Consider the following 27,130-nt stretch of genomic DNA (forward strand, 5'->3'; position numbering starts at 1 on the left):
AAAGCTGCAATATGGTTACTGCTTAGTTCATTTTAACTTGAACCTCTTATACAAACCTTGCCTCAACAGTTTGAATCATAAGAAACAAGATTAGCATTGAAGAACCCCCCCCCAATAACCTCAACTTGTCTGTGACATAGACTTTGTTGGGAAGTGTAAACTGAAATTGCACCAGAAGAAAATTCATTTATAAATTGCGTAGGCAAATTACGCAGCCATAAATATCGCTTCTCTACTCCATCAAACCCTTTGATGACCAGTTTTGTTTCAGGTTGAGCAATTTTCGGATAGATAAGCCGGACTGTAAGCTTGCTTGCACCAATTTCTAACTTTCGCATTTCCTTCAAATACTGATTTCAGCCAACATCAAACATGTACTCACTTTGAATCAAACTTTCTTTACAATCTGCAGGGTCCACTCTCCTTATGAGTACAGCTGCTCTAGAACAACCCCATTTGCTACATTAAGCACAGGACAAAGGAATGAGCCTTAGGTTTTTATTTTCACACGGTTTGAAGGTATTTACAGAGACAGGTCATGGCCGCAACTTTGCTTGATGAGAAGTTTCAGTAGTATGGTCGTCTTGGGTTATTCTGAAAAGCAATGACCATAAGGTTTATTACACCAATTGCTGAAAAAATGCAGTTCCTCCAAAATTACCTCGGAGGGCGATTATGAGAGTTGATTCGTTATGATTTAATTTTGTACAGAATTATTCCCCACATAATTAAGGCAACGACACAGGCACACATGTGCACGGGTGCACAAACACGCAAAGAACTACGAGTATGCTAGTAAACCTTAACACTAGAATTTTCAGAGGACACATAACACACAACACTGCAGCTTTTTTTAGGGGGTATAATACCGTATAAACGCCTGTAAGGGCCGCACCCGTGTATGGGCCGCACCCCCCTTTCCCGAAGCAAAAATATCTTTTTAAAATCTGTGTAAGGGCCGCAGCCAAACTTTCCATGACCCATGGCGCCTTTGGATGGCGCCCAAAGTTGTGGGTTATCATCATTATCATATTTTCCTTCTGTCACTAGTTCCCAAAATCCATATCGGCATCGGTATCGCCAATCCCGGCCACCCCGGCTTTGTTTTGCAACTGTCAAAGGCACGTGAGTAGTGGTGCCATGGCTGGCGTGGTCGCACGCCATAGTTGCGGCTCTTGTGTGCTCTCTGCTTTATTTTTCGTGAATTGCCGTCGAGCATTGCCATTCTAGCACGATGAGCAAGCACATTGATAGCTACACAGCAGGCTTTAAACTGAAGGTAGTGGAGTTTTCCCTCATTTAGACAGGACTGAAGACGACGGCTCGTGGGGTGAACGTGCACCTAAGCACAGCACCAGCTCGGAGTCTTGAAGACTACGCGAGTGTTGATTAAATGGCAAATAAATGCTGCCCATTCACTGATTGGTCTGGTTTTACTCGAAAAAATACATTTTTCGTACGCCGCATGTATGGGCCACACACCGAAAATTGGCCCTCAAATCTGGCAAAAAAATGTGTGGCCTTACCCTTACCCGCGTTTATACGGTAAGTGCCGTGCTATTTTGCTAGTGCAAAAACCAGCACACTCATTATTAGCCATGATGAAAGTATTCTACTATGCATTCTACAGAACACTGCACAGAGGTACCATGTTTACTTGGATGTAATGCAACCTTTTTTACTAACAACAGAGGTGATATAACTGAACAAGATGTAAAGGCAATTGCAAGGCTATATTTGCCACATTTACTTATTTCGACTGCTTAACTTCGAGAACCTAAAAAAAAATTTGTAAGGACACTGAATTTCCTTTATGGGTACGACGAGACAGCAATAATGGTTCCCGTTTACAAAGTTTCTTTGTGGATCCTTATTGACATATGCAGACTTTGCGACTCGCCCGATTAATAAAAATAATAATTGGTTATAAAGACAAAGCGCTGTCTCCCTCTCATGTCCCTATCTTTTTCGCGCTTCAGGCTTTGCCAAAATCAGTTCGCCAGAACACTGCTGTTTCATATGTTATACAGCCGCCAACCAATTTTTCGGACTGCAATAATTCAGACTTGTGCGATATTTCGGACTTCATTCAGGAACCATCATGTGTCCCATGGGTTCAGTTCAGTTCAGTTCAGGCGTTCAGTCGTGTCCGACTCTTCGTGACCCTATGGACCATGTCACGCCACGCTTTCCGGTCTCTCACTATCTTCTTAACATCACATAGCTTCATCTGCAATGCCTCGAGAATGCCATCTAACCATCGCGTTCGCTGCCTACCCCTTCTCCGGCGACCCTCAACCTTTCCCAACATCAAATCTTTCTCCAGCGACTCCTCTCTTCTCATCAGATGACCAAAGTAGCTGAGCTTTAACTTTAGAATTTGACCCTCCAATGAGCAGTCACGGTTTATGGTCGACAATATCGACTGATTTGATCTTCTGGCAGTCCATGGAACTCTTAAGAGTCTTCGCCAGCACCACAATTCAATTCAATGTGTAGATTTTCATGACTGATATTTCGGACTCTATGGTGCCCAAAAATTCGATTTTTCAGACCAAATTTGGCAGCAGCAGTACCGTAGAGACTGTTTTTTGGCCAAACGCTCATTTTTTCGGCATGATATAGACACGAATAGAAATCAATATCGCAAACAACCGGTTTCGTGCGTGAAAACTAGGCGAAGCAGTTATTCCGACGGCTTTCTGTTCATTGCTGTCATTTGAGGCAGTGGCAGTAAGCGAATGCTCATCGTCATCGCGGTACCCTAAATGAGCGCACAATTGGACTGAAAATGGAACGTGAGCACCGTCTGCCGAAGCTCACTCTAATGCCGCCGCCCCGCCCATGGGGAAAAGCGAAAGAGAAGGGAGGAGTCAGTGCATTCACAGGGGTGCTCACTTTTTTCCCCATTAGTTACATTATGCGGTCTTTGCTACCATAGTTAATGACAACTGAACGTTAATGCTTCGCGCGGCACGTGCATTCGTTCGCAGCATGAGTGTGACCTGCAGTTGTGTCACAGTACGTAGTGCAGTCGCATGGACATGACGAAAGCATGACTAGTTGAGATAGTGTAAATGCAGAGTTATGTAGAATCTCATTACAAGAGACATGGTTACAAGAGAAACTTGGTTATAAGAGACACTTGAAAATGGTTTGGTTGGTTTTCCTATGTTTGCCATGTTAACAACATTGCATATAAGAGACATGGTTACAAGAGACACTCGGTTACTAAGGATAACTTTTGCAGGTCCCTAAAGTAACTACTTCACTATTTATAAGAGACACAACCCAGGTATGCTCATGCAACGCAGCTGACTGGTACCAACTCGTATGTGCGGCAGTTTAGATTCCCTTAACTAAATTCTGTCCCATATCAGTGTCCTTTTTTTGTTGCAATATGCCAGGAACTGAGACGAAGGGCCTCCTCTTGACTGGGAAGTCAAAATGTCCTTATTGTTTTAGTCACACGTCAAGATGCCCCTGTTGTTTCACTCCCACAGGAATGTAATGACAGTGGCTGAATAAGGACATTCTGACTTTCCAGTCAAGAGGAGGCACAACTTCTTGGTTCCTGGCATAGTGCAACAGGACACTGATATGGAGCAGAATTTAGTTAAGGGAATCTAAACTGCCGCACATATAGGAATTCTTTGGTTACAAGAGACCTTGGTTACATCTTTTTCGGGTCCCTTGAGTGTTTCTTGTAACGCGGTTTTACTGTAATTGCTTAGCATGATCCGCTTCTGCGGGGCACCACAGCGCATGCAGTAACTGCCTTGAGCAAGTTACATGCTTCCCGGCGGCGGGCACGGTTGCCAGTGCGCGCCGTAATCGAGTAACAGACCGCGTTATGCGACAACTCCCCATTATCAACATATAAACAAAGCATCAAGGGCGGCGAAATTCGTGATTTGTAAAGCTGATTTTTCACACAAGTGATTTTTTTTTCTTTTCAAGTTCACGGATTTTCCGAACTGTTCAATTATTCGGACCATTTCCCGGGTCCCGCCAAGTCCGAAAAAAACACAATCGGTGACTATCTATGTGCTCCCTTCATCCCCCTTTCTGCTTTTCATGCGTAATGCCCACCCCCATTACAGTTGTGGTAGTACTGCATTATATTAGAATAAAAAAAAAAAAGCATACTCCTAATAAAATGAGCTCTACTAAAGGGCATTGAGATGGGGTCCATCACGAGTAAGGAAAGGCAATGATACTGATAGATACTGAATCGTCTATATCATGTTTGATCTAGCACATGTAGCGCTGGATATAGAAAAACAGCCTCCACGTTTTCCCTCTTAAACTATACACAAGGCCAAGCAATGAAAAACACAGAGTAGGTCAACACAGCACTACAGTCGTGAATGTGTCATCAAGCCAGTCCAGCTAAGCTGTGGACCCTTTCTTTTTTTTTTTTTGCTACTTGCTCCCTCGCCCCAACTCGACAGTAGAGGAGTGAGGGGAAAAGGGAGCTGGGTATGTCACTGCCTCTGCCAAGCGCACATCCTGCCTTCTTAGCCACAGCCTTTGGCAAGCCGATGAGAGCTCCTTCACGCAATATCGTAATTGGCTTATGATTTTCACGGCAGAATTCACACGGAAGACCAGTGCCAGTGGTCACCGCAAGCTGCAGGCCACCAATTGCTTATAGAGGTCCTACTGTATGGTATGTCTGAGCTCTTCATTATGATAGGTTGGACCGGGTGCCACGCTGTGGCAATAACTGCACATCTTGCAACATTCTTGTAAACACCACTGCTGCTTAAAAAAAAACAAAAGAGGGAAAAGGGTAGAAAAAAGAAAGAGTGCCATACCAGAGGGTTTGGACGGAACCGGTAGGCCAGCATCATTCGCTTGCGGTACGCTTCATACTCATCATCGCCAGCTTGCACATCATCGGGCCGGCCCTGACCGAGGCCAGCGTTGTCAACAGGCTGAAGACCCCTGCACAGTGCACATTGAACCATGGAATGACAGAAAAATAGGTTACATGGACTGGATGCCAAATGCTATGTGACTGTCTGCTGAAGCTATTTACAATTACCGTATTTACTCATGTAAAGACCGTACTAAAATGTGAAAACATGCGTCTAAAAAGTGGGGGTGCAGATTATCTGCGAATTTCTTCCAGGGAGGGAGGGGGGGGGGGGGGGCGGTGGTTGGCTTCACAGCAACGTGTGGGCTCCCCGTGTAGTCCGCCGTCCCCATTTCCATCTACACTTGTCAAGCTGGTAAGGAGCCAACAAAAGGCAAAGCCAAATCCGTATCCATAGCATAGTCTGTTTATTCTCCGCGCCCTTGGTTACAGTTTGTTTAGCCAGCAGCTGTTAGGCTTTTTTTCAGGTGCTGTTTCAACATCCAGTAAATCCAGTTTGCACTGTTTGGCCTGCATTGTTTTGGTGCCATGAGTGTGATTCAGCGGCAGTCTTTCACAGCGAAAGAGAAGCTAAAGATAATAGCCATTTCCGAAGAAATCGGCAACAAAGATGCAGTAAAACAACACGATGTCGACTAGTCGTGCTTTCGCGACCGGAGGTAGAAAGGAGAGAATCTTGAAACAACGAACTGGGGCAAGTGAGAGTTTCGTGGTCCAAAGACTGGGGGTCCAAGAGGTGGAGGTCCAAAGACCCACCTCGAGACTCAGCTTACCAAGTTCAATGACTAGCAGAAGAGTTGTGGCCATGCTGCTTCAACAAAGATAGCTCAAATGGAAGCCCTGAAGCGGCACGGGAAATGAACATTCCACGCGAGTTTCGCACACCGTGGATGGCTTCAGCGGTTTGCAAACAACAATGTGCCAGCGGCTTCCTGATGCTTATGAGGAAAAATCGTTGAGCTTTCAATGATATGTCATCAGACTTTGGAAGGAGCACAGCTATTTGCTGTCTCAGGTGAGAAATGCCAGTCAAACCCCAGCGTACTATGAGATGCCGACTGGCATGAATGTGTAAAAAAAAAGGGTTCCAGATCAGTCGGTGCGTGTCAACTTCGACGAGAGCATTCTGCGTGAGAAGGCAATGGACATAACCAACAGATTGGGCATCACAGACTTTGCGGCGTCGAACGGCGGCTGGATCGACCCTTTTCAAAAGAGACACGGCATCGCTTATAAGACGGTTAGTGGAGAAGCAGCAAGTGTAAACTTAGAAACAGTCAACGATTGGAAGGCCACACTATAGGCTACAATTGAGGGGTACGAGCCTCATGACATTTATAACGCTCAGGGTGCCAGAGCATTGCCAAGATCGTTGCGAATTCAGTAACGAGTGAAGACGCTGACTGCGATGACGAGAAGCTCGAGCTGCACAATTCCGAGGAGTTGACAGAACCGAGCTTTGGAGAAGCTGTCGCGGGTCTGGACCTCTTCCGCAGGTACGTCGCACCTCAAAGCGACAGTGACACCAATGTGGCCTTTCAGGCTACTGAGAAACGTGTGGTGCTTTCCAGCGAGCAAAAGAAACGGCAATCCACCATTCTCGATTTTTCTAAGTAAGTTTTTTTTTTTTTTTTTTTTTTTAAGCTCAGTAAATAGTTTTAAGTCAAAGCTGCACTGTTCTCATTCATTTACAGAACTTTCCTCGCTATTGCGTTTCCCTGATGTTATGTTTTTTTTCCCCTGGCTCGTAAAAAATGTATGAACAGGGTTCCATTGTATATTTAGCGTTATGCGTTCTCGGTTAAAACCCGATTTTACCCAGTTTTTGAACCCCGAACATGTTCCTAAAAAATCGGGTAAAATCCGAAACCGGGAAAAGTCGGGCTCCTGGAAGAACTGTGCCTACAGAACGTGTTGAAAGCTCATATAAAACCACCAAAGCAGAAGCTATTCGAGCGATACTTTCTGATAAAAAGGTTCTTTATGTGAAGGCAGTCTTATTGAGGGATGAACACGAGCCATTTTCAGATGTCCAGAAACATTTGAGAGCGGAAAACTTCTGACGCCAAGCTTCGATCACCTTAAACGTCAAGCTACACTAGACTGTCAACGAGTTTTCCACGATCTTTAAAAGCGATCGAGCAAAAGGTGTTTTGTCTGTGCTACCTAAGAGCAGTGCCACATTAGTAAAAACTTGTTCTGAAGAGTTTTGTGCTAAAATCTCCACAAAATGGGGTTTCACTCTGAAACAGAATGTCTCAAAAAAGAAAACCAGTCGAGAATGTGGAAACTGGGTGCCTTACTGGATCTATTCCAGAAGCGGTTGCTGAGTCACTCGTTTGATGACTACCGACCCCGACCCCCCCCCCCCCCCCCCCCCCCCCCCCCCACGAATTTGAAAAAATATAAATCCCGAAGACGAATAACCCTATGTATATTGTGGCAAAGTGTCGAATGCACCAGAGCACAGCATACTGCTTGATCAACTGCCTTAAAACAAGTAGCCAATTGCAGAAGCGCAGGAAAAAAAAAATAATGACATGCAGGGTAAAGGACACAGTACGCACTTGTTCACTGGTGCGGTGATGCCCCCGCCGTCAGCGCCAAGTCCCTGGCCTTCGGTCCACCCCAGTTTCTGGAGCATCTGGTACCCCACATTCTCCTCAGTCAGCTTGTACTCTTTGTAGTCTGAAAGGTCCGCTGGCCGGCCTTCCTTAAGCGCATCATACTTCTCCATGAACTTCTCCAGCTCCTCAGGGGGCAGGAAGTCACCAATGTGGTGCTTGCCCTTGCCCATGACAGTCAGCTCGTCGGCCCAGGCTGCGAGAGAAGGACCAATAAAGAACCTACATGAAAAGGTGTCACAGTACTAAAAGGTGGCCGGGAGTCCGCAACAATATCATAACCAACAGGGGAGACTCCCCATTAGAGGCACACTGAGCAGACAGCCACATATTGTCCCTTACATTGTATAGGTACTGTCAGGAACGAAAGCGTGCGCACCACAATTTAATCTCCAGGCGATTCTTTCACGCCCTTGCTGATAGAAAATTACAAAAACCTGGCACTGCGCTGCAATTTTGGCAAAGCTTGAACAGTAAAAGTATTTGTGCTCCTGAATGAAGTATACCGCATCATGTGGCCTCATCCTAATTTTAACAGGCAAGCATCGCATAGAATGCTAACCTTGCAAGCTATTTGCACTTTACTATGAAGGAATAGCAAACTAGACAACAGAAAGCATTACACAGAACCAGAATATGTTTAAATATTCTCTATTATCTCTGAGAAGAAATTAGGCATTGCACCTCTTGTCTTTTCCATTTCCATGGCCCGCTTCCTGTGTTCCCAGGTGCCGCCATCAGTTTCCTCGTCGGAATCATACTCGTACTTAACCTTGCCAGCTCGGGCCCGTGCCTCTTCAGCCCGTTTCTTGGCTTGCATCATCTCAAAGAGGGCCCGCATCTGTGGCCACCAAAAAAAACAGAAAGGCAGACTAAGTTGGAATAAATCAGTCTGAAAAGTAATAAAACCAGCATGGCAAAACCTACTAACAATGCACGAAAGTGCTTGAGGGCTATCAAAGTTTCTCAGAAGCAGGTTATTGTCACAGTCCTGAACAAACAAGCTATGCATTTTCGAAAGCATTAAAAGATTTCAGATTAACAGATCTACTCAGTTATTTAGACACAAGTACCGTCTGTTGCAGAAGTTCGCAGCCCAACGCGCCGGGCAGAGTAGCAGTATCTCTCCCGAGAGGCGGCGCTGCGCCCGCCGGCGCTTCCTGGTGACGCAGCTATAAAGAGTGAGGAGGCTTGTACTCTTCCCCTCATCCCGCTGCTGAGAGCAAAGATGTGCGATATCAACCGCGAGATAAAGGGAAGAGAACAAGCCTCCTCACTCTTTATAGCTGCGTCACCAGGCAGCGCCGACGGGCGCAGCACCGCCTCTCGGGAGCGATACTGCTACTCTGCCCGGCGCGTTGGGCTGCAAACTTCTGCAACAGACGGTACATGCAATGCTCGAATTACTTCTTAGCAATGTAAAGAGCGAAAGTACAATACAAATGACTTTCTTTAAAGGAACTTGAAGGAACCATGAGAGTTTGTTTGTCTCATAAGAATTTCATTTTATCAGGAGTACTCAACTGAAGCTTTGTAAGCAAATGTTCTCACCTTATCCGATAATTCTTCTCAACTGAGTTTACCTTGATGGGAGTCAACTGTTATGCCACCAAACTGAATTGATCAAAACAACTACATTATCGATAAATTTGTGGCAAGAAGATGGTGGCCACAAGAGAGATTTCTCAAAGATGAAGACAAACACAAGCACAGGCCTAGGCAAATTTCTCATGCATCTGCAAAGCTGAAATGAAAAGAGTAGTTTCACTTGAACGGATAGCCATTAGTATGCTGCCAAGCTGTAAAGCACACATGCCATCAACAAAGGTCAGGGGTTCTCAAACTGAGTTCCCCAAAACCCCTGGTCTCCACAGAGTGCTCATTCCATAAGCACCTAAATCCATGCACGCCTGAACCTTCCATTGCATGCCTTCCAATTTGGGGCCCAGCATGCTGCAATTGCTAACAGCAGAGATTTTCTCAATACAACTCAGCTAGTTAGTATTGTACAGTCCAGCCTAGTTATAACGAAGCTGACAATAATCGAAAATGACTTCACTATATGTGCGACTTTGTTATATCTGGACATTGAAAAAAAAAAAAACAAAAAAAAAAACTAATAGTTGCCGATCGAAAATTCCGACCCCCTGATTTTTCGCCCATGCTTGATTATTCAGACTTTTTCATGGCACAGCTCCACGCTCCACAGAGCTAATGTATATGAGCACTTGAAATTCCGGTCGTACCACAATTGAGTACTCAATTTTTAGCACTCCATTCGCATTCGCCACGGCACCGTTGTTAGTAGCCAAGTCTCCTGGGAGTTGGATTACCGACAAGTGAAAGCCGCAACAGAAACCCGCGTCAAGAAATCGCGCTGTCGTGACTACAAAAGTTGAACGGTTGATACATGGCAGAGAGGAAGCCGTAACAAGTGTGCGGAACGGCAGTTCCACGTCGCCATATCGACGGTCTTCGATTCTAGCATGTACCGGTCACGAAGCCGCTTCCACAGTTTCTAATATTCTTCCACCGAAAGTATTGAATATAAGGGAATCAGCATCATCGATAAACCTTTTCGAGCACAGCATTAAAACCGGAATGGCATATTATGCACTGCAGCGAAGAGCTCACAGCTGTGCTCTGGCTGCACTGCTGACGGATTGCATCCCAGGGATTTTTTTGTTCCTCTCTACATCTCTGTAGCCAATCAGTTTAGTATCAGGGATGTGCTTGAATGCCTTCTAGCAGCCTTTCTGCAAGTGTCTGAAATGCGCGCGCAGTTGCTCTCTGCACAGCAAGCCCCCATTGACGCCATTTTCATTGCACGTGAGGAACGATGGGATGCGTGGCCAGCACGGTCAGTGAGAAATAAAAGAAATTCTATTTGCGGATCGGCACCGTTAGGCAGTGCCGGCTTGCGCTCGCTACGTCTGTCCTGCTGTGTCGGAGTATAGACATCGGTTTTGCGCCAAAGTAACGTCGCGGAGGCCGACATGCGCGTTACGTCGGACTATATTGGGCACTTAAAGCTTACCATGGCATAGTTTTAGAGACCTTCTCCAGCAAAGAATCCTGAGCGAACATCAAAGACATCGATGCCTGGCTCTCTGAGAACATTCCAACAATTGCAAGGTATGCTCTGCGGGATGTGTACAACGTACATTGCAGATGAAACTGCACTCTTTTATAGATGCTACCGTCAAAAACTTATGCCATTAAAGGCAACAAGTGTGCTGGTGGAAAACACAGTAAGCTTCGAGTTACCGTTCTGTTGTGCACCAACTTGGATGGCAGTGACAGGCAGCTGCTATTTGTCATCGGGAAATCTCTCAAGACGCGGTACTTTGGGACTTATGTTCCAGTCTGCTATAGATATCACAAAAAAGATTGGATGACACGTGAATTGTTCGTCGGGTGGCTGGTTGAATTTGACTGTGACATGACGAATGAAAAAAGGAAGGTCCTACCCAAGCTCCACAACTGTTCAGCACGCCACATGCAGCCTTCCCAGACTTCAGTAACCGCACTTTTCCTCCCACCGAATGCGACTTGCGAGATTCAGCCACTGGACACGGGCTTCATTCACATGCTAAAGATTTCTCATCAGCGGTATATAGGTTAGCGGATAGCAATTGAGAGGCCATGCAGGTGTGAACATGCTTAAAGCCTCTTGGACTGAGCTAACTGCAGACAGCATTACGAGTTGCTTTCGTCACACGAGGTGGGCTTATGGGCCCAGGAATGGGTGAGGAGGATGTCTAACAGACTCGTGATCTGACACAAATGGATTTGTAGCAACATGTTGTTAACACACAACTGGCCTCACCTAAGATTGCTTGGAATGTCTTTGTGGGTGCTGACGATGACAGTGGGATAGCAAAGTCATGCACTGACGAAGCCATAGCGCGTGAGTGCGAGCAACGGAAGGTAAAGGCTCAGACAAAGAGGTCAGGGATGCTGACTTGTCGATAGTTGCCTTGAGCGCTTCAACAACAGTTAGTTACATCGCATCTCTGAAACAATCTGTTGGCAGCCAGGGCCTTGGAGAGGAGTACATGGCCGCCCTCGACAGGTTAGAAAACACCGTGTTAGGGCGTGCTTTGAAAAAGCGAACGCAGATTAATTAAAGAAATAAACATTTTTTCCATAAGCATGCAAAGCACCCCTGGAGCCTGCCAGCACAAACCCCAGACGCAGCTGGAAGTCTATGTTACTGTAATGTTAATGCATATGAAAAAAAAAAGTGGCGCCTCAGCACAACTCACTTTGCGCTGATCTTCCAGCTGTTTCCACTGGTCAAATGTCAAGTCAGTGGAACTGAAGACTTGCTTGGCATAAGCAATCAAACCAGGATCTGCAATACAATGAGAGGCAATTGCTTCCAGAAGAGCCCCAAAATCACAATAGAGCACTTCACAAGGCAGTGGACATCCCCCTTCTAAGAACATTAAGAATTTATTTTATACCAAGTGAGCTCTTGTTATTTTACACTTTAACTTATTCTGACAGATATTTTAGTCCCATTACTGTATCATCGAAAGCTCTAAGTTCAAACCACCACATGATTTCTACAAATATTTGGTCAAGTTTGAAGTATCGCGATTCGATCCCGCATCTTCAGGAACAGTAATCGAGCGCCGTAACCACTCCGCCACCCCGGCGAGGGCTAACTGGGAAAGTCGTCTACCAAGGCACCTACTGTCGTGATCAAGGCAATGATGCGATATGCTTACTGCAAATGTTCAAATGGCACCAAGCATTTACAACCGGCCGTGGATACGTCCAGCCAGCAACGGCTACGGATCATCATTTAAGTGTCTGATTGCAGAAGAGTCAGAGATTACATAGTCATGAGGATCACTTTCTTGGTCAGCCACAGTGCCTGCAAAATTCAATCAATTTTGCGAATTGCCAGGTTGGTGAGGACACGAAACTTTCGATTCCAGCATGTACCAGACACGAAGCCGCTTCCACAGTTTCTGGTATTCTTCCACCGAAAGTATTGAAGATAAGGGAAACAGCATTATCGTTACACTTCCTCGAGCACTGCATTAAAACGGGCATGGCACATTGCGTACTGCAGCGAAGAGCTCACAGCTGTGCTCGGGCCGCATTGCTGACGGATTGCATCCTAGGCATTTTTTTTGTTCCTCTACATCTCTGTAGTCAATCAGTTTACTATCAGGGACGTGTCACGTGCAGTGCAAGTGACACAAAAAAACTTTTAGCAATGCACTTTTTACAGCTTCTTTTGAAACCATTAATATTTCCCAACAAACTGCACAAGGTAGAAAACACACCCACACACATAAAAATAAGTCCTACCAAGTAAGATGCTTAGTGACATAAATACCTTATCACTAAGAGTGCGAAGGAATCGCAATATTCTCAGGCATGTAACTTTTAAAGCTAGAACAAAACTCAACTCCCTGCAATGAATTGGAAAAAAAAGAAGTTATGAACGGATTTTGAACTTTGTCGGAACAGCAATGCAGCTTTAACTTTGACTGAAAGCTTTGTACGGGAGAAAGAAAAAGAAAGATGTCTGCTCACCAGCCTTGACGAATGCTGGCACTTCGTTGGGTGTGTCGTATTCCTGGTAGTCTGACGAATTGTCCGACGAAGGCTGCGGATCCCACCTGCTTCGACGTTTTCTCTTCCGTGCTGCACTATCTGCAGTGCCTTGCTGTTGCTCCTGCTGCTGCTGCCGGGACTTGGCATCTGCAGCACCAACCCCACCTATGTTGGCACCACGAATGCCGCGTAGTTCAAAACAAAAAGAATGGCTTAAAAAAAGAAGAAAATGGCCACAGAACAAAAAAAAAACAAAAGGGAACCTTTACACTACAGTGCACAAAGTGAGAAGCCAAAAAATAAAGGCCCCTTTTCATTATTGCACTGTCCACAGAACTCCCATCTGAACTCCATTCGCTACTGCTTACCTGGCTTTGCCAGTGTAGGTATGCTCAGAAATCCAGCTAGCCCTCAAGCATGGGGGCCTCAAACCTCATAGCCCTCAAACCTGGATTACAAGGCTCAGCAGTCAAGAGCCCTAACTACTGAGCCACAGCAGCTGGCTTTTTCCTATAAGGGGAGTGACAGTTCCTCAACAAAGTCCAAAACATCGCAGAGGTCTCATTATCAGCGTCTGAAAAATAAGTTGGACGGTGTACTTTCAACATGCTGTCTTTTATCAGAGATGGTCCTAAATGTATGCTCCTCTTTTTTTAAAGCGGTCGATGTAATGGCTTTTTAATTTCAATTATGCACAAAAGGCAGAGACAACAAAACCCGCATACAAAATAAAAGATTAAAGAACCACACAAGAGCAGTGACTTTCATAAACAGGCCTAAAAACTTCTAACATGTAGAAGAAAGAAAATTCTCATTTCAACATGTGCAATTTCGACAGGGCACTCACAATAATACCTGAGCTATATGATGAAACTTGACAGGCCATGAAGAAGCAGCACAGAGCTGCTAGGAATAAAAAAACACTTACCGATCCGACTCGAAGGTGGAAGTGCACCAGATTCCTCCGCCCGCTGTTTAGCTGCTGACAGGGCCTGGACACGCTGCTGAAAGCGACGGTACTCCTCTCCATCCTTGTTCCTCAAGAACCTAAACCACAGAAAGAAAGAAAAGAAAAAATATGAGCAGGGGACCTCCTACCAGCTATTTTCCAATTAAACCTGGCCTTCTGTGTGTGCAGTCTTGAACAATATGAGAGGAAACAAACGTTTTGAAGTACAAAATTTCTGTCAATTTTCACTGAATTTCAGTATGAAATTTCAGTTTGACTTCATTCTTTTTCATTATGCCAATCAATATTCAATAAGCCAATATCAGCATAAATATGCCGAAAGGAAAACAAGTTAGAGAACTGAAACTTTTTTGCTTGTTGCGCAGAGTAATTATGGAGTAATCAAAACAAATGCTCGAGCTTTGTTCCCTTTCGTATTGCTCATAATAGTACAAGGCGCTTTTTTTCTGAGCACAGAGCAGCCAAACATACAATACAGTAATGTAAAACCCAATTGTTTGGGTTTCATAGGACCAAGGAACACATCCAAATTAACCGAATGTTGAATCATAATGAAACCACAAATATCTACAACTAAGTGTCCCTGCATCTATCTCTGCATCTATTTTTCCTGAATCCAACAAATGCTGCGAAGTGTGTACAGTTCGAAATTAACTAAAAAATATGTCCTCTAGGTCACTCAAGGCATCAGTAGTCTCCTCAATAAACACACAAGCACACCTAAAAAAAAGGACGCCTTATGTACATGCACAAAGATGTTTACAGAATCTGCGATAACACAAAGTATGCTGACAGCATGGTTCACAAGATGCGCAAGTAAGAAAAACGTGGAGTGCACGAGAAAAGTAAACAAGCATCCTGTCGTACCTTTCTGAATGGTAGCCCTAATGATGCATACAGTGCCCTTACATTTCTGTAGGACACCAGAATCAGTCTTGCCAGGGTGGTAAGACTTCCGAGTCTTGGCCACTTACCATTATCAGCCCTCATCTGCAGAGCCTTTGTGGACGCTTGAGCTCCATAGCCTGTCTGAATGCATTAAATGAGGCTGCTTTCCTCCGAATTAATGAATTCACTTCATAGCAGAGCTGTGTGAGTAGCAAAACAAAGTTATCGCGGTATGCTATAACTCTCTATTATTCAGGATTTTTACAGACTACATTTTTGCCGAAAAGTAATTTTCTTTTTAAATCGTGGATTTTTTGGACTGTTAGAATATTTGGACCATTTCCCGGTCCTAGGTTGGTGTTCAAAAAACATTCAGCACTGAACACGTTCATGTTGGCAACGATACTAAAAAAACTAGCCACAAAACATAAGACCTTGCACATGGCTCCAATGCTATCTGACTATCAGTATGTGAACAAGGAGCTCCTCCAATTGTACAAGCCAGCTAAACCACGAAGAGAAATGTCCAGAAAGAAGATGCCACTCACTCGTAGGCCGGGTCATCAGCATGGGCCGTCCTGGCGGCCTCCTCAGCAGACTGGCCGTTGATGGCCACACAGATGGCTACACGTTCAATGGCTCCCTGGACGGCCTTGCCTTCTGGAGAAGAAACTGGCAGGGCCCCCTTTCAGACACATACACCACACAACCAGGTCTCCTCCACACCCACTGCGGGCCCCCACCAGGGACGGAGGGAGAGAAGAGAGACCAGTGGCAGTCTCACACTGCAGGCGCCACTTCTTTAGAGACCGCCGAAACACCACTCATGTGCCCTCCTCCCCCTCTCCAGTCCATCTGAGACTATATGGACTACACACAAACAACATCGTTTACACGAGCCTGCCCATGGCTACACTTTGAAACGAACTATGGACCTGCACGCTTGACTCGTTTAAAAACTGTCACATCTTCAGGATGCAGCTCCTAGAGGTGTTTACTGAAGGTGTGACTGAGGAGAGGTATGAACTGATCGTTTCTTGAAACCAACTCTTTGAAAGTGTTCATAAAGAATTCATTGAAAACTTGAAATTGTAGACTAAATTGTAGACTTTAACATCAATAATAAGGGATGCTGTACTGAAGAATATATACATACCACCTAAGATGCTTTTGTGTGTGCTGACATCACAAAATCTGCTATGGCCAGGACTGAACACAGTCCTCATGCTCAGTAGCCGAGCACAATAACCACACAGCCATCGCAAAAGTACAGAATTATTTCATTCCACAGACACCGCCTCCCATTGTGGGTCTATTAAGCCTTTTAGAGTGCTTCCACGTACAGCCAGGACTTGTATTCTAATTTGATTTCCAAACACATCCCTTTTCGTCAAATCAGCGTATCCACTTTTGGCTGAACAGATGCTGCTGAAAGGGGCATTTCCAAAGGCGTGCAATATAGAACACAGGCCATGGTTCTCTACACGATTCCTCGCATGACCACTGCAACTTCAGAATGACGAAGTTCAGTAACAGTTTAATAGGAACGACGCATTGCTTAAGTGAATTAATGAAACCATAAGCATCGGACATTATGCTCAGTAGAGAGCACAAAGCAAGTCACATGACACAGTCTTCCAGGCAAGAAATTCAGCAGCTTTAAAGAGACACCTTTCGCTTGGTTGGCATTGCTGTTTTTCCACAACAGGATTACTGTAGATGACCTTCGAGTGAATAGCCCTGTTTTCAGTGCTAAACAAACCAACTTATGCATTTCAAACACACAGTACATTTCTCATGCTGAACTAGGCTCGTTTGTTACTTGTACTTAGCCTAAATGGTACAAGAAGATGCTGCAGAGAAGAAGGATGGTGAGGCCTAACAAGGGGTGATCAAAAACTTGATGAGCACATGCAATACTCAAAAGAACCAAAAGAAGCCTATGTACACCTTAGTAACAAGAGTTACCCTTATATTTGTTTAGCAAGGTCACACCTCTTTTAACCAGTGAGTAAGTTCAGCGCCTGCTCAGTACCAAGTGCATACCTTTAGAATGTGCCGATTCATCATCTTCATCATCATCGTCCCCCCTCAGTTTTTCAGCCACCGCTGATGGCTGGAGTGTTCTGAAAGTGAGATACAAATAAAAGAAGGTATACAGCCCTACCTTTGTACGCCCCGAAAACAACCCTGTACTGTAAGCAAAGAAAGTGCTGAAAAAAAAGACACTTTAGTATGTTCAGAATACCTTCAACATTTTAACAACTGTCAAGTAACTGCAAGAACCAACATCCAACATGTTGTTTGTAGCATCCTTATGTGGCATTAGTACAATAAGAAAATAAAAAATAAATAATGATTAATTACTTCCTAATGAACTCCTAATCAACTAAGATATCTGCAATCTATGCATTCAAATATACGTTTTCAGCCAATTTCATGCCAGGCATGATTACAACACCTGATCACTATCTAGTCTTTTCAGAGCAACTCAACATATTTTCACTAAAAACGTTATCCGAGGCATCAGTAAACTACACCCTGCTCCAGTCATACTAGCCAATAGGAGTCATTTCACTTATTAGCACAGTGCACAATCAACCAAATTTGTCACATGCATTTGATTATGAAAATGTTTTTCGTTGCATTGTACTTGGAGCTGTCATGAACACAGAATATTACAATCTCATTATTAACAAGCTACACATAAAAGGTTTTCATTCGAATACTTCCACTTACAAACACCACTGCATGCCTTTGTAGGTTAAAATCAGATTTGTCGCCGCATACGATGGGAACATTTGACTTCTTCTGATGAAATTAAGCAAGTACCCCAAACAAATTTGGTATTAAGAAATACTAACAACAAAATCCAATTTCTGTGCGAAATTTCAGCTGCAAGGATTCAGCAGTTTAGCTGGGAGAAGCATTCTTCATTGCGCTGGTAATTGTACAAAGTGCTGTAGTACCTTTAGCTTCATCCCTACTACCAAGTAGAAAGTATACCCTAAAGACAAAACAGATTATCAGTTCAGGCTTTTTCATTATCTCAAAGAACTAGGTACTTAACAAATAACCATGCCTATAAAATATATAACAGAAATCAATATGCATCCGTATGTTTCAATTCATTACAACACAGTTTTTCACCATGAGGCAACATAAGGTTCAGTACACCAAACAGCCATGAGTCAATTACTCTGACAGAACAGCATCTTTTCACTGAGACTGAAAATAAAACCAAATCTTGGTGCCTCCATTACCTGAATTCAAGAAGCAAAGATTTCTATTACATAATAAAGGCAGTAAGTATCAATCAAAACAAATGAGCTTAGACGGTGAGTATCACTTAAACAGACAAATGTAGAAAAGAAATATCTGTGCATCCCAATTGAAGAAATCCCAGAAGAAATCCAAAAATATGTGATGACTACTATATAAACAACTGAACCACTATACATAGGGGCCAACCATGAGAGCAGCCTTTGTGTTTATCACTTATGCACTACATGTTGGCTTCACAACAATGTTCACCGTACCACACCTTTGCACTCGAATAGTGCTATTCTGGGTAACATTTTTCAAATGCGACCTCATTTTGGGGAAGGGTACGTGGCACTGGCATGCCAAGTGAGCGGCAGACAAAAAGACAAAAGCGCTTTAGGGAAATCAGCGAGAGGCACACATCTTTGTAAAAAGGCGGGATTTTCATCAGCCTAGCTGTCTTAACTTTCACGGTCGGATCTAGAATAAAAGCACCAGCCTGCTACAGGACTGGAATGTTCACTGCTCACCCTGTCACTGATCTAAACAACAGAAGGAGTACAGACACCAAATTTTGGTTTCAATTTTCTTATTGCTAATGATATCTAAGACATTATTGTACATGGATAACCATGTGGCTTTCATTTACGACCCCTAAATAATTTACAGTTGAACTTTTTCTTTCTCACCCTTTCTCTTCAGTTTTGAGTTCAGCAGCCAAGCAATTGCTGTGATGTCTAAAAATGAAGTCTACACCACATGATGGGACAAAAAAACTGCAATATAATGTAGCTTCTTCAGTAATCGTGATTCCTGTTTTAAAGACAGGTTGGCCTCGCACTGAAGTGAATGAAAACAACAAAGGAGAGTTTATATCAGTTTTTGCACCCCTATGTCATCTAGGCCCTCTCACGTTGCAGCCATCTCTCAACTGTTGAAACCGAAACCCAAACATGTGAGAAAGGAAATTTGATTAGTATTTAGCAGTCATAGGCAAACAGAACATAGTGATCTGTGTATAATAACATCTTATGCATAATTTCAAAGAATAAAAGACACGGCCAAAAATTACAGGTACCTATAGAGGGTATTCCCTGATGCGTCATGCGCGATGGATTGTGGGTAATTATGGTGCAGTCAGCCATTTTCGTGTCCACCAAAACAACAGAGCGAATGTACTAAGTGCTGTCGTGTGGTTCCACAAGCAATGCCATCTGCAGCTATGGGTTATTGCGTAGTCGTTGACTGTAATAGCCATATACAGAACAAGAAGTGGAAGCTAAAGAGCTGCGCGAAGGACCTTGGCCTTTTTAAGGCTCCGAAAGTACACACGAATGACACTAGCCGAACGAAACAACCTTCCTAGATGCGACGTCATGTATTGGTGGCACGGCTCAACTGCATGGGTATCACGGAAGATGAGGAATTTATGTCAACAATTAGTTGAGCTGAGCTGAAATCTTCCAGACAGGCCCTGGCAGCCAGTTGTTGCCACGATCCATGCACGACAGTTCTTCACACATTTGCACGCCGTATTCCAAGTAAAACAGCACGGCAACATACGCGACAATATGAGTCACTGTTTCGAGTCAGGCACATGCAATGCTCCACAAACACCTTCCCGTCATGTTTTGCGACAATGGAAGCCTTGAAAGGAGGGCTTGAAAAACACTGGGAGTGATTTAGTTGCGTGTAGAATCAAGTTAATTAGCAGTGGTTCCTGATCCATAAACCAAATTTGTTTGGGGTACTTGCCTCATTCGATTAGACGACGTCGGATGTTTACATTATCTGTGTCGGCTGCGAAGCAAAGCAGGCCGCTGTCTCAGTGATGGCACCTGTGGCGCCATCGCATGTTGTTTACGGGAACAAAAAAATACATATTTGGCGAAGAAACATAGACGGGCAGAGTTGTACTGAGGAAGGTTAGAAAAGCTTAATGAACGTCCTTATCAACAACAAGGAAAACTTCAAGTTTGGCCAAAACTGTAGTAAATTTGAAGAGTTCTGTTTGTGCATCGCGAAAAATGATTTCGAGCCCGCAACGCAACGAGGTGGCAACGCCGGTGCAGATATAAAAGCAGCTTCTTTTGCTTCGTTGCAGCCACAGACAATCCAGCTTCTTCTGATCGAATCTGTACCTCAAACAAATTTGGCAAGTTTGGTTTAAAAATCAAAATACAATTTCTATGCAAAATTTCAGCAGCAAGGATTCAGTAGTACAGCTGCGAGAAGCATGTTACGGCACACATATGTAATTATGCAACGTGCATGTTTTTCTGGTTCAGCCACGAACCTTAAAACCGGCTGCTTGTAATGAGCTGTGTCCGAGTGATCTGCCAGGTTTCAGATGGTCCTTTGTGATGAAGCGAGCCCGGAGTACAAGAAATTCATGAATTTCGCACATATTTATATGCAAATGGTCACAAGTCGACACTTACCATGCAGTCGCACAGATCGACTGCAAATGCAGGTCGGTGCCACACAGTTCCATTTTTTAGACGTATCAGCCTCTGTACGCATCGCAGACTTTCCAGATAGTTCGAACTCTCCCTCATGATTATTTAGTTTTCATTACATCATTGCTCGCATGAGGTAGATTGGGAGAGAAAACGGATGCACAAAGAGCACTTGAGCCGCCGACCGCAGCAGTCAGAACAGGATTCAAAGACGGCGCCGGCTGCGCACCGATGCCAGTTTTGACGTCACGTGAATACCTCCTATACTCCTTTTATATTTCTAAATGTTCAGCACCCCCTTCTTTTCGATGGAAGAAATGGGCCTAACTTCAAGCTGCACAAACACAATTAGACCTGACACTCTGCCCCAATTTAAACACGACTCACGTAAGCGACCCGAAGACTGCTGAGGTAGAATTAACCAATAAGGCTGGTCTTAAACATAGCTGTCACAAAAGCACTGATTATAAAATACTCACTTGACAGGAGCCGGTGCTTGCAGCTTGATGACGAGACCAGTTGGCTGCGATGTTCCAGCGCTCTTCTCTGGAGGCTCGACCTTTATTGGTTTCCCGCTAAAACCTTGCTGTGAACCACTGTTCGAGTTGTCCGGTGGTTCTACTTTGACCTGGCGTCCGCCAGCTGCAGTTGCTATCGAGGTAAGACGAAATTTCTTCAGTATGTATGTGCTGCTGACTTATTACTGCAAAGTACTGAACAGCGCGAAAGTAACAATACTTTGCTTGTACGAAAACATACATAGAGGGCTGGTGCTAAAAATCAGCATCGTAACATTTCGACTGCTTTATGTAGGAGTAATGCCGAAAGTTGGGCGAGTTGGTTAACATTCATGATGGAAAATAGCGCGAAAGTACACGAAGGACGAAAGGAAGTAAGACACGGACAAGCGCTAAATCTTGTCCGGGTCTTACTTCCTTCCGTCCTTCGTGTACTTTCGCGCTATTTTCCATCATTCATGTTTATGTAGGAGTGCATCAAAATAAAGCAAGCTTCATTAAAGAGCTTGCCTTTCATGCTTTGCATCCGCTGAAATTGCTCCAGAAAGCTTCCATCATTCTTGAAATTGTTGACCTGTGCTGCTGCAGCTTCAGCGGTAGAAGGCACATCGAATCGCCTGTTGAAGAGAGGCAAACACTACGTTGAGCGATGGTTGAGCGGACTCGACCGAACCATGTCGACAGCAAGTAAATATAAACTGTAGGCTTGTTCAGCTTTGTCACGCCACGATACTGCATATGGCAATTTTTTCTGCTTCTCGGAATGAAAGATGATATTTTACGTACGATTTCACGGGCGGCGCCGGCGGTGTCTTGTTCTTTGGTAGTGTTTTGGCGTTTAGGCTTACAGGAGAGAACTTCGACTGCGCTTTCTCAGCGAGCTTGGCCTCAATCTCACGTTTCTTCTGCTGGATCAACAGTTCTTGCTTGGCAACAGCTGATCCTCCTTTGGCTAGCTCTTTCAGTTTGTTCTCCAGTATCTGGTTGTACGCGGACATCATCGTGTATTAACTCTATGATTAGAACACATAGGCTAACATCACCCACAAGAGAAAAATGAGCGCACGAAGCAAGATGCGCACGAACCATTGGTGATGATGATCACCCGTTTCGGTTTTTGTTTCAGTGGTCCAGTCGGTCTTGGTCTAGACCGCTTATGATGGGACAAAAAAAAAAGAAAAAAAAAAGAAAAATGAAAACATCAAAGGCGAGGTTATATCACAATTTCTGAACCCCTCGTGTGACCTATGCTATTATATTTGAAAATTGTCTTCTTTAGATAGTTGACAGCAATGTTACACAATGTCACTGTACCAATTTGTGGCAGTTTTGGTAGTTTTAGGGTGTCGGAACTCGGAACGCTGAGTGCCTTAGCTTTAGCCACCGTAGCTGTGGTGCTGAGCATAGATCGCTAGAACTGTGGCTAGGGGACAGTATAAAATCAATAAAATCTCTTGATTCTAAAAACCCTCGATAAACTAAAACTAGCGCCACCTCTTCTCTCCTCCGCCGGCGCCACTGCCTCGTCTCGCGGTTCGACCGCTCTCCGGAGCAGGCGCTGGTATAGTGCTCTAGAATATTGGGCAGTGTGACGACCGGCGGCGGAGAGCGGGCCGCTTTTGCGATGACAAGAACCGACTCCCGCGAGAGGGCGCGACGTGCAACAGGGGTGCCACGTTCGCCGCTCGGCGCGTAGCGGCCGCGGGATAGCGGAGGTAGAGAGGAGGGTGGCGGTTCTCTTTGGAGCGATTTTCAGACGCTACGCAATTAGTGTGATAATTAATAAAGAGGCTACTTATTCCAGGTGCTTAAACTGATCCCTGCCATTCTTTTACGTCTATCGGGAGACATCGTGCACGCTTGGGTAGTCCTTCGGAGCAGCGCGCGATGTTTGAATCGCTATCTGAAACTCTCAACATTTCTTCCTGCGGACAGTTACAAATCGTCCAGATGAGCAATTTGTACTTAACGTTTGCAATGAAGCGTGGTGTTTTGCATTCGTTCTTCCCGTAAGGGAATAACGGCTGCTGCCCAGGAGCGCTATTAACACGCGGAGAAAAACAGTGTACATATGCGAATCAAAGCATGTGCTTCGTAAGGCCTCTTTAGGAACACCTATTTTTTACAAACCTTATTTACGAACATCTGCTTACATTTTGCAGCGTGCGCTTATTAATACATAACAACGTAATCTTAAATGGTCAGTAATCTGTAATATATATATTTAATCGGTGTTCTTTATGTGCCCTAATCACCGCCTATAGAAATTACAAATACAGTGTGCGAGCAAAACACATTTATTCACTACCGTACTAATTTAAAGCACTGTGGTATTTACCGGCAAAAAAAAAAAATAATAAACACGGTATACACGACTCAAGCATTTATTCTTTGTTCGTGATTAACAATTACGTATATCGCGGACATTTGTTTGCGTCCCACTAACCAAAGGGTGAACCAAAAAAAAAAAAAAAAAAAAAACAAGTCAAGTACAGCTAGGGCATTACTTTAAATAAAATATGAAAAATTAAACCCGTCACATACGTAATACGTTCATAGTGGGCACTTGAGTGCGGACGCTTTACTGGCATCAAATGGTACAGAGCAAACAAACAAAAATAAAAGCGCTGATAATTGCGCGTCGAATTGGCAGGTATGATGCAGTTCTTGGCGCGCACCGAGAGAAAGCGAAAAAATGCGAAAAAGATGACGAGCACCTAATACGCAAGCAATTAATATAATGCCGAAATCAAATGCGGACATAATGCGTGTTTATTCTTTGATTGTGTGGTATGAAATATGAGTAATCGACTGGATATACTTGCAACTACTGCTTACCGGACTATATATAATCGGGCTACTTGCCGCGGGTGCTCTTTGCAGTACTAACCAGACTACAATTGTTAACAAGGTTGATATTGCACGTGAAATACTTTCAAGGGAATTTAATTATTTTCTCTTTGGGAACTCTTGTCGTGATTCGCTTACTTCGCAAATAGCGAAGCCGCAAAAACACATTAAATTTCATTGCTTCAAGTGGGAGCTTTTCTGGTGCTCCAAGTAGGTAAACTTTTTGAATCTTCACATTTTACAGGAAGTTTGCAAAATCTGAAGTGCAAAGCAGTCGAAAAGGACCGTGCATCTGAGCCAAATTTTTGAGTAAATTGCGACCTAGCTTCGAACCTATGGCGCTATTTTTGTTCGTGGTGAGAAACCGTGCCGGCCTCACAACCTCTCTTTCGCAGAAGGATGATCTAGCGGAAGCGAATTAAGCGTACCCTATATCCTCTGCGTCCTTTATTTTCCGTCGTTATTTCTTTTTCAAAGCTATTCATTTTTTCTTATTTTCCACATACATAAAACAGGACTAGAGCGATCTTCTGGAGGCAATGACTTGCATATTACCGGTGGCTTGCGCACCCTAGAATGGAAACATTTTCTGGAACAATTAGGTCATTGTTAAACTATAACGCATTGAGATTAAATGTTTTAAGTATAGCGCACATCTCTGCGTATTTATAAAGCTACCCGTTACAACAATGTTTCAACTTATGGAGAGAAAAGAAAATGGTGTGTTCTTAGATTAGTGTACAGTTTCACAAATTGTTGTCTCTTAAATTTCGACGCTTATATCTTTATACGCGTTCGATTGCAGCCTGTTTGTGCACTGCTTTCCTCTTCTCGGGCCTTCATTTGGTTCTTATGCTCGCTTGTTTCCTCTTTTTTTTTATTGTTTTTGATATATTTCCATTTTTATTCGTCTTTAGCTGCCTGCTTTCTTCGTCGTGCGCTTGCCGTGTCGCACGAAAATTCTGAACCTTTATTCACATTCGCGGTCGCTCTTTTCACGGCGCTGCGTGCCTTCCACCAACCCCTTTCTCCCTCCCTAATAGGCGACACGTTTCTTTTTATTTTCCTGTGAAACCTTTACCTCCCACTTCTTCCACCTTTCCTGACCCACTGTGTTCTGTTATTCAGTAGCCAGTTGGCGTGGTGTCGTTCGTTTTTCATGTCCTTACTTTACTATATCTCTACCTCCATGCGGGGTAGTCCACATTTAATTCATTCCAACTGAATGCCGACTTCTTTTGTGGCTTCAGTGACGTACTGTAGTCGGCATAGTTGGCGTGAAAAACAACGGAATATACCATTTTGGACTGTTTTGATAATGGGGTTACTGTGACCAGTTTTGGTCAGCGCTCGAACGCATGTGTTGTATGTTTCACTTCTTCATACATCCTGCCTCCACACAGCCCTCTTTTCAAAACGACTACATTTCTGGGCATGAATTAGGTGCTTTAGGAATGCTAAAGCAAGCTGTACGGCGAGTGAAGCGTGCTGTGCGAGTCGTACGCCGGCCCTCTCCTAGCTGTTTTCTTTGGAGCCAACTTCTGTCATGTTAATGGAAAATAAATTAGGTGGTTGCTAACAGTACTGAGCACCGTTAATCGGCATATTTGTAAAATTTTGTCGCGAACAGCTCGAGACGACGCACAAGCAAACAAGAACGTACAGTCCGCGCGGTATCCGCCCCGCCGCACAGCGCGCATACGCGGGCGCCCGGACGGCTGACACACCAGTTGCTGGTGGCGCCCTCTGCGCTGCGGCGCCTCCGTCATCGCAAAAGCGGCCCCTCGCTCCCATGTATTTCGCGGCGCGGTCGACACACTGCCCAATCTTCTAGAGCACTATAGCGCTGGTAAAAGACGTGGGCGCCGGGTCTCACCAGAGCATTTCAGCTTGTACTTTGTCGCAATTTGTTCACGTTAAAATATTACTGGCTGCTGAAATATCAATACAGAATGTCGAAAGGGATTTTGCGCTAAAATGGTTTCAGCTGTCAGCGTGTTATACCATACGTAAGCGATTTCAACGTCGGTTAACTCGCCTTCAACTGCGTGCCTCTGTCGTTGGCCAGACTGCGCGACATGTATACATTAAAAATATCTGTAACTGTAAATAGGCGGCCGAGGAGAACAATTTGCCAATAGTCTGTGTATGGTTCTTTGCAGCTTCGACACAACGCAACATTCCATTTTAGTCGCCGTGCACCGTCAGCGCAGAAAGGAAGAGAAAATACGCAGACTTGAAGCTTCTCATGTTCGAACGGGAAAAGATCGAAGTGATTACGTACATCGCTATGACGGAGGACAGCAGGAAAGGCGTCGTGCTTGAAGTCCTTTTGTCCTTCTCGGACGAAGATATCTTGAAAAGGCTGCAAATCTACGGGAATCCTCCTGTCCTGGGAGATCGAAGACTCGAAGACAGTTTTACTGTTCGAAGACAAAGAGGTGCCGCGGGTAAGTGAGACCATAGGCTCCTTTATACTGTCATAAAGGCGGCTATGGTGAGACTCACGCCATAGCCTCCTTTATACTCTATAAAGGAGGCTATGCTCATGCTCGTGGCGCAACGCTGCGTTGTCTACATCAAGAAGTACGAATTTTGTAAAGCCTGCGGCCGGCTCGGACACCGCGAATTTTCTACACCGTGGCTGGGGCATATGGAGTGCCACCAAAAGACCATTTATGTGAGTGCAAGTGCCAACTGTGCTGGAGAGAACACCCGCTCGGTAGCAGAAATGTCGAGAACTCTACCGCTTTCCTTGCGAGGTGAAGAAGAGGCAATGGGAACGCAAGGTCAACATAAGCAACATCAGCAACAACATCAGATCCAGCAGCATATCGGAGCTATCGTCGAGGAGAATCGCCGAGGACCTTCCAAGGTCAGGCGCGGAAAGGTGGACTTTTGCGCAAGAAACGACTCCTTTCCGTGACTGGAGCAGACCACCGAAGGCCGACCGCAGCGCTGCCGGTCGAGCTCCCGCTCTAATGGGCGCTCCGGATCCAGACCCAGCGGGGGATCGAGTTCCAGAGACCTTGAGAACCCGTGGGCGAAGCAGCAGAGCCCGAACAGGGACCGTAAAAATATAACCTTTAGCAGTGGGG

General features: G+C 44.6%; 1 protein-coding gene across 2 annotated transcripts; it reads right to left on the minus strand.

The window, feature by feature from the left end:
- Window positions 1-484: 484 nt before the first annotated feature.
- LOC146198478 (SURP and G-patch domain-containing protein 1-like) lies at window positions 485-22,271 on the minus strand. 2 transcript variants are annotated; one of them, XM_084593980.1, is made up of 12 exons: window positions 21,969-22,271; window positions 21,693-21,799; window positions 21,144-21,315; window positions 16,988-17,067; window positions 15,490-15,613; window positions 14,012-14,130; window positions 13,063-13,230; window positions 11,775-11,863; window positions 8,191-8,347; window positions 7,450-7,702; window positions 4,821-4,950; window positions 485-594 (listed from the first exon to the last, which is right to left on the minus strand). In XM_084593980.1, exons 1-12 carry the CDS (start codon window positions 22,181-22,183, stop codon window positions 568-570), a joined length of 1,641 nt encoding a protein of 546 aa, XP_084450106.1. In that variant the 5' UTR covers window positions 22,184-22,271; the 3' UTR covers window positions 485-567. The 2 variants fall into 2 exon arrangements, with proteins under 2 accessions (XP_084450106.1, XP_084450104.1); XM_084593978.1 differs by having other exon boundaries at window positions 13,063-13,248.
- Window positions 22,272-27,130: the final 4,859 nt, after the last annotated feature.

The sequence above is a fragment of the Amblyomma maculatum genome, chromosome 2, assembly GCF_055883805.1.
Source record: "Amblyomma maculatum isolate TAMU_Amacu chromosome 2, ASM5588380v1, whole genome shotgun sequence".
Classification (NCBI taxonomy): Eukaryota; Metazoa; Arthropoda; class Arachnida; order Ixodida; family Ixodidae; genus Amblyomma; species Amblyomma maculatum.